The sequence below is a fragment of the Oryctolagus cuniculus genome, chromosome 13 (assembly GCF_964237555.1).
Source record: "Oryctolagus cuniculus chromosome 13, mOryCun1.1, whole genome shotgun sequence".
NCBI classification, from domain to species: domain Eukaryota; kingdom Metazoa; phylum Chordata; class Mammalia; order Lagomorpha; family Leporidae; genus Oryctolagus; species Oryctolagus cuniculus.
In genome coordinates, this window is record NC_091444.1 from 20,226,871 (window position 1) to 20,234,889 (window position 8,019).

The following is an 8,019-nucleotide window of genomic DNA, read 5'->3' on the forward strand; positions in this document are numbered from 1 at the left end:
ACGCCATCTGGACCAGAGGTCTGCCTCTCCCTACCGCAAAGCCTCCCACTTACAAAAATATTTATTTATTTGAGGGGTACAGATACCAACAGAGAGGGAGAGACCAAAAAAAAAAGTCTTTCATCTGCTGGTTCACTCCCCAAATGTCCACAACGGCCGGACTGCGCCGATCCGAAGCCAGGAGCTTCTTCCGGTCTCCCACGCAGGTGCAGGTGCCCAAGCACTTGGGCCATCTTCTTCTACTGCTTTCCCAGGCCACAGCAGAGAGTGGGATCGGAAGAGGAGCAGCCGGGATTCGAACAGGCATCCATATGGGATGCCGGGGCCGCAGGCGGAGACAGCCTACTATGCCACAGTGAGTCCCCCACCAGCTTCCCCCGACCCGCAGGTCGGATCCAACACCACCAGGCTCTGCGGGCTCCACCCCGAGGAGCAGGCCGTGCAGGGGGGACGCGCGCGCTCGGCGGACCGCCAGGCTGGACCGCACAGGCTCGGCCGGCTGGGAGGAGAACCGGGCGGCTCCCGACGCGCGCGCGGGGCGGCGCCCGCAGCATCCTCGCGTCCTGCTCCGTCCGGGTCCCGCCCGGCGGGCGCTCGGCGCGCGCGGGGGCGCGCACGCAGGCGGCCGGGGGCGCGCGGGCGCCCGGGGACGCGCACGGGCCGGTCTCTGCCCTAATGCGGCGGCTGGCGGCGAGAGGCGCTGCAGGCGACGCGGGCGGAGTGGCGGCGCCGGCCGTGGACCGCTCGGACTGCGCCCGGGGCCGGAGCCCGAGACCGCGGAGGTAGGTGGGCGCCGACAGCGGGCCGGGCTGGAGCCGCGCGCGGGACTGGGAGGCCCACCCGGCGACACCCCCGAGTCCCCGCCCTCCTCCGCCCGCCCCCTCCCCCTCCGCGACAGCCGGGGGCCTCCCGCCGCTGCACCCTGTCACCTGCCAGCGACCCCCATCCTGCTCCCAACCTGCGCACCCCAACACCCTTCCCGGGGCCTCGGCCGCATCCCCTCCCCCTTCCTGCATCCCCACCGGCGGACCCCTTTGCTCTCTGTGCCCGCCTCATCTTTATATCCCTGGTTCTCTCGCCCCCCACCCCTTGTTACCCAGCCCTCCTATTTTTCTGGCCCTGCACGCTGGCCCCGCTCGCGCCCGCCCGGGTTCACACCATCACTCACTGTGCCTGTCTGTGTTTAGCTCTCAGTGTCTATGTCACCCAGCGCCCCTCTGCACCCACCCTAGCCGCTGTCCTGCGGCCTCTGGGTTTCCTCCGGCCCCCGGGTCGTCCCTCCCATGCCCTGGTCGCCCTTGGCTGCCGGCCGGCCTGCTGCCCCTGCCCCTGCCCCTCCTGGTGGTGCGCGCCCTGGGAGGCCTGGGGCCTTCGGCCCTGCACTGGCTGCTGTGGTTGGAATCCACTTAAACTGACCTCTGCAGGCCTGACCCTGCTCATGGCTCAGGGGTGCGCGATGCTGGGGTCCGTGGGCCTCTGGCACGTTCCTTTCCGGCCACCTACCCTCTCCTCTAGTTCCTCAGGTTTCCTAGATGGACCGTGTGGGGGTTGGGGGTGCTAAGCAGCGGGGGGCTAAGATGGCAAGGGGCAGCGTCCATGGGCACGGCTGGGCGGGCTCATCCTGGACTTGTGCTGAGCAGAAGAGGAGGGGCCCCGTGAACAGCCCTGCCGGAGGGCTGGAGCCCTTTGGGTTGTAGAAGGGATTCTTCCCCCGGCCTCCGCGGCGGCGGCGGCGGCGGCGGGGGCTGCTGGGAGGGTGGCCCCGGCTGGGGCTGAGAGCGGGCGGAATGCTGAATCACCAGGCTCTGTCCCCAGGGCAGCCCTCCTGTCCTGAGCCAGGTGTGACTTCCACTTCCTTCCGTGGCATCTGCATGGGCAGTGCGTGTGTGTGCGTGTGCCGTGCAGAGATGCCTCCACCCTCAGTCTGGAGGAGTGGAAGACAATGCCCCTTTCTCCCTGGCCCCAGGGCCTGCTGTGTCTCCTGTACCCTTGGCACTGTGCTGAGCCCGGCTGGGCCCCGTCAGCTCCCTGGCAAAGCAAGGGCAGGCCACAGGGTCTTGACACCTGGCTGGGCCGGAGTGACCTGTTTGTATGGGGCCCAGGCCACGGCCAGACGGGGTCAGAACCCCAAGCACTCCGAGCTTGAGTAGAAGCCCAGGGAAAATGTGTGTGGAGAGTGGGAGTCTCTGAGATGACAGGCCAGACCGCTGTGGGGGTGGGGGCGGGAGGGCAGGGAAGGCCCTCCTGGGTGTGGGGGGAGGGGTCGGGCACAGAGGAGGGAGCAGGGGCGACACTGCAGGCAGAGTGGGGGGAGGGTCTGCAGTGCATCTGATCCATCCCACCTTTTGTCTCCACTGAGCTGGCGCTTCTGGGGGAGTAATCTCTCTCCCTTGTCTCTGGGTTCTGCTGAGGATATGTGCAGAGAGAGAGAGAAGGAAAGAAACTCACCTCCAGCCCCAGAAGTGCCGTTTGCCACTAAGGATGGCAGCCCAGTTCCTGCCTGGGGGACCTCAGCTAAAACCCAGAGGCGTCACCTGGTGCAGTCCCGTCCCTGCCAGACTCCCGCACTTGAGAAATCTGGCTGGACTCGGTCCGCTCATGCGCGGTCACTCGGACCTGGCCTTGGGCAGCGCCCACCATGGGGACGTGGGGCCAGGCGCTGACGGCCCCCTGCCCGTCGCTCTCCTCTACCCCCTCCCCAGCACGAGCCGGCGGCGGGGTGGGAAGCTTCCCCTGGCGTTCTGAGCGCTGCCAGTTTTTCCTGGTGCCGGAGGAGGCATCACCTGCAGCGGATGCCGAAAGCTGATTGGGTGGAGGCTCTGACGTCGAAACGCTTGCTTGGGGCTCAGGTTAAGCAGGGGATTCTGACAACAACAGACGTCTCCCGTCTCTGGTCTCCGTCTCCCCGCCTCCGTCTCCCCGTCTCCGCGCCTTGCTGGGCGTCAGAGAGGCAGCAGGGAGAGGAACCAAGGCACGCGTGGATCTGGGGCAGCACCGCCTGTCTCTTGCGGGGACTGCTGCTTTCCGGGGCCCGTGAGGAGGTGGCTGAGGTCTGGGGCTTGGGTTCTGGCTATGGCAGCCAGAGGAGGGTCCTATTTCTGCAGTGACCTCGGGGCGGGACCCCAGGGTTGCCCGCCCTGGGCCCCACCCCCACCCCAGGGCACTGCTCTCTTCCCTCCAGCTCCTCTGGAGGCCTGAGCACGCTGAAGTCTCTGAGGCCATCCTAGAAGTGGGGATGTCTAGGAAAAGAAATTCTTGGGAAATCGGAAAGGGGGGTGCACGGAGCAGTTCAGTTCTGGGTCTGTTGGGCTTGGAGCGGTGCTGCAGGTGGCGAGGAGGGGCCGGGGGTTGGGGGGGGGAACTTGAGGCTGGCTACTGCTCGGCTCATCTCACAGGTGTTCACAAACTGCGTGGCCGCTCTGCTCGGGGCTGTGATCACACAAGACAGAGCGCGGGCGTCCAGACAGGAAGCTGGGACAGCGGTATCTTTAATTCCAGCGGTGTCAGCTCCTGAAGAGGGCTTGGTTGCTGCTGTCAGAGAGCAGCCGCTCAGGGCTGACCCTGAATTCACCGTCAGGGGGGCGGTGAACCTCAAGGTGTTGTCACCTCCCCAGCCCGAGGGGAGAGGAGGCATGAGCTGGGGACAGTGGAACCCTGCATGGTGCGGCTGCAGCCTGGAGCCCGGTGGTGGTGGGCAACTCTGAGTTGAGTTTGAGACTTTTTTCTGTTTAAGATTCATTTATTGATTTTGAAAGGCAGAGCTATGCAGAGAGATCTTCCATTCACTGGTTCATTCCCCAGCTGGCCGCCATAGCCAGGACTGGGCTAGGCTGAAGCCAGGAGTTTCATCCTGGTCTCCCACAGGGGTGGCAGAGGCCCAAGCACTTGGCCCATCCTCCGCTGCTTTTCCCAGACAGGGAGCTGGATTGCAAGTGGAGCAGCCGGGACACAAACCGATGCCCAAATGGGATACGGCGTTGCACGTGGTGGCTTTAGCTGCTACGCCACAGTGCTGGCCCCTTCTTAACTCTTTCTGTCCAGTCTCCTAATCACTTGTGTTTGGGATATGCCTAGAATGTAAGGAAAAAGCCCTTGGGTGCCCTCAGGGAGCTCCCAGTCTGATGGGGGAGTAGCAGGTGCAGGCACAGGGCCATGCACAGAACCAAGGGAGGACCAACACCGTGAGCCCTGGTGTGTGGGAGAGGCTCCTGGGCTCAGGGAAGGTGGGAGGCAGGTGGGAGGCATCAGAGAAGCCCAGGTAAGGGAGGCTGATGATGCGATCCTCGGGAGTCCCACACTGAATACAAACACCCGCAGCTGGACCGAGACGGGAGCCCGAGGACAGGGACTCCCAGCTGCATCCGTCCGAGCGGCCCGTCTGCCCCACACGCCTGATCCCTTCATTTCCTTAGTGTACCCTGAGCCTTTGAACCTGTGTCGAGAACTGCCAGGTGCTGGGCACGTACGTTGGAGAGACAGACGTGAAAACAAATGAACGCTCAGCACAAGTAGTGCTGTACTGGAGGTTGGGTGGGTTCCTGGCATTGTAGGGGCATGGCCGAGGGCTCACAGAGGGCAGCAGGGCCTGGCGTGCTGGCACCAACTGTTTGGATAGACCCTTGCCGTGGTTAGACCAGCTTGATGGCAAACCATTTGGGCGTTTTCTCAATATACCCAGCTAGAGCCAGGCCTCTTCCCAAGGACGGACGGACGGACGGACGCTGTCTGCGTATGGCCTGGACCCCAGGACCGCAGGGGCCGGCTCTGGGCACCAGGGGCTGTGCTGAGTCGGCACTTGGGCAGCTTTGCTGACCAGGGCATTGTCAGAGCGTGCCAGCCGGCTTGAGACGCTCCAGCCTTCCTCCTTTCGTTATGTCTTGAGGCAAGCCAAGAAAAATAGAAGAGGCATAATAGCAGTCTTCATTATCAAGTGCTTCCCGCGTGCCTTCTAAGGCACTTTGTATGCATTTAATCATTTACTCATTCTATCAGCGGGGTGGGTGGGGCTGGTGTGGTGGTGCAGCAGGTTAAACCTCCACCTGCAGCGCCAGCATCCCATGCGGCACTGCTTTCACTCCTGGCTGCTTTGCTTCTGCGCCATCTCCCTGCTGGTGCACGTGGGAAAGCACTGGAGGATGGCCCAGCTTTTGTGGGAGACCCAGAGGGCGTTCCAGGCTCCTGGCTTTGGCTTGACCCAGCCCTGGCTATCATGGCTGTTTGAAGAGGGAACCAGCAGATGGAAGATACCCCCATCCCCGTCTGTAACTCCGCCTTTCAAATGAATAAAATAAATGTTTTTTAAAATTTTCAAAAGAGGGATCTGTAGGTCCTGGCTTTACAAATCAACAGGCTCAGAGAGGTCCCTTGGTTAAGATGATGGAACAGAGGCGTGGCAGGGCTCGGATTTAAACCTGTGTGTGTCTGATTTCAGAGCCCATTCTCTTCTCCTGTATACTGCACTGGGTTCACCCTGACCCTGGTGAGAAAATACAGACTTGCGATGCTGTATCCCTGCGATGCCGTATCCCGGTGCACAGGGCTCACTGGGAACTCTGTTGGAAGGGCTCAGTTAGATGCATGTTTGAGTTCCTGCTCTGCCCTCTGGAAGACAGAACCAGAGAACGTGGTTCCTGCTTTCTCATAGTGGCAGTAGGAGGCAGGCACGTGAGACACCTCAGGGGCAACGGGAGCCTGGGGTGAGGGCTCTGCCGTGGTCTCAGAGCCTGGGCGGTCGCATTCCGGAGGAGCAGCTGCTGGAGTCGGGGAGGAGCAGCGGCATCGTGGGAACGGCTTGGCCTTGGCGGTCAGACAGACCCAGGTTCAAAGCCTGCTTCTTCCACCGGCTAGCAGAGGAGCTGTGTGCAGCTGTAAAATGGGGGTGTTGAGGTGACTCCTATAGAGCTGTTGCTGGGGTGAATGTCCTAGGGGGGTGGAGGGCACAGAGCCCCTGCTGTTCCTGGTCGTGGTGAAGACTGGGTAGACGGCAGAGAGGACCTGCCAGGTGTGTAAGCAGAATCTTGGTGGGCTCAGGGCTTCTGTTCTGACACCATCACTGACAGTGACCACGGCTTTCCTCCACTGCAAACCGGGAGATGGCCGCTGGTTCTTGTCCCAGAAGCCGTGTCCTTGGGATTTGTCACTGATTGGTTTCTTGTCTCGGCTGTGCACGCTGGAGTGCTGGGGCCCCGTGGGGTCAGCCCCTGGGCTGTGGTCCTCCCTCCCCGGGCAGAGCACCTGCCTTCTCCTTCTTCACCTGCCCCTCCTCGCTCTTCCTCTCCTGGGCTGGCCCAGTCCTGCCAGAGGCCTCCCAGGCAGCCGGGCGCCTCGTCTTTATGATGCTAATAGTATTGTTAATTTTTCTGAGATGCAGTAAGAAAGCCCCAATCTGTTCTAATGAATTTAATTAGAGAGGGGCTTGGAGGGCTTCAGAACCTCTTACCAGGATCGCAGTAAACAGAGTTAACGAGATAAACAGCCAGGGATCAGCGGCTCAGGGCCTGGAGGGGAGGAGTTCTCACTCAGGCCTGGCACCCACCGCTGGTGGAGGGCTGTGTGGGCCCTTGTCCTCCAAGTGGGTTCCCCTGTGGTCTGTTTCCGCCTGCCCCACCCAGCCCCACATACTTAGCCCTGTGCCTGGTTCTGCCCCGGGGTGGCCGGTGAACTTCCTGAGGTCCCACCACCCTCGTCATCATCTGTCCTTTATCCAGCACCTGCCGTTGGAATAACGCAGAGCTTACGAGATCAAAAGGCCACGAGAGGTCCATGCTCAAATATAGGGAGCGCTTGGCTGATGCCTCGCCGTGAGTGCTGGGAGGTCGATGGATGGTGACGCTGAGCTTGGGTGACTGGGAAAAGCCTCTTGCAAAAGTGGAAGTGACTTCGAGGTGACTCTTGAGAAGCCACGGCTTGAAGACTTAACCAGGGCTGCGGGGGCAGAGCAGGGGGAAGGGCAGCACTGTGCAGAGGGTCTTCTAGGGAAGAATCGAGGCCCGGCTTGGGCTGGGTGCGCGTGTGGGGGGTGTGTCTGCAGTCGTATAAGGAGACGCCATCATTAGTGGTTGTGCTGGGGTCTCCCGCTTTGCTTCCCTGAGCCCCCAGGATGGAGCCTGTGGCCTTCCTGATGGGCCAGCTCTCCTGGGTCCTGCTCAGGCCTGGGGCGGGTGACCAGATAGTTTTGTGCCCAGATCTTGTGATTTTTCTGGGATGAGAGTGAATGCCTGGCAAGGACTTCCCGGTGGTGAGAGTTCCCCCTTCCTTCTGATGCTGGCCAGTTTGCTCTGGCACAGGCGTTTTTACGAGTATTTAGTGGGACCTTGCGTTGCAGGGTGAGTGAGTTTCCTAACCCTTCTCTGTGTGTGTTGCTGTGTTTTCTTGAGTGTGTGCATTGCACAAAGGCGTACTTGTGTGTGTGCTGCACTCTGGAACCCGACTAGATTTTGGCTCCGGTCTGATCTTCACTTTGCACTGTGAAGCCAGGAAACATTTCTGGCCCTTAATTTCTTGTTGTGCAGGAGAAATGACCTGCACATCTGGTTGTGTGTGGGTCTGTACGCTGAGCGTATGGAGAACAGGGTTAGGGGGCAGTAACGGTGACCTGAAGATTTACGAGTGCTCCTGTGACTGTTACACTTGACATGGTTTGTTCTGAGGCATCGTCCGTGTTTGCACCTCCTGTTATATCCATAGTCTGTCGGGGCTTGTGCGTGATCAGTAATGCAGTTGGGGCACTGCTGACCTCGGAGGAGTTCACATGTGAGACACTGCTGCTGTGCCGGCGTCATAATGCCCATTGTGTGGTGTCTCTCCACACGTTGCACGTGACACGTTCTGCACCAAGGAAAGGGACTCGGGGGCCCCAGGCGATTTTCCGATTTTCCTGTGCTGATGTAGGCAAGGGCAGAAACCAGATCTCTCTGCCCATCCTCGCCCACAGTGGAGCTGGAGCCTTTGGAACTCATGTTGGGAGCAAAGCCAGGATCCCTGGCTGACCCCACACACAATGGAAGAAATGGTGTCTAA

The 8,019-nt window shown here is 61.1% G+C and overlaps 1 protein-coding gene across 2 annotated transcripts in view; it reads left to right on the forward strand.

Annotated features, from left to right (window-relative positions):
- Positions 1-630: 630 nt before the first annotated feature.
- The window catches only part of NFASC (neurofascin), a 176,032-nt gene continuing 168,643 nt past the window's right edge, over positions 631-8,019 (forward strand). Inside the window, exon 1 of one of the 2 annotated variants that reach the window (XM_070055159.1) lies at positions 631-782. In XM_070055159.1, coding sequence (XP_069911260.1) covers positions 676-782 — 107 coding nt within the window. In that variant the 5' untranslated portion in view covers positions 631-675. The remainder of the gene's footprint in view (positions 783-8,019) is intronic. The other variant, XM_070055168.1, reaches the window with a different exon arrangement.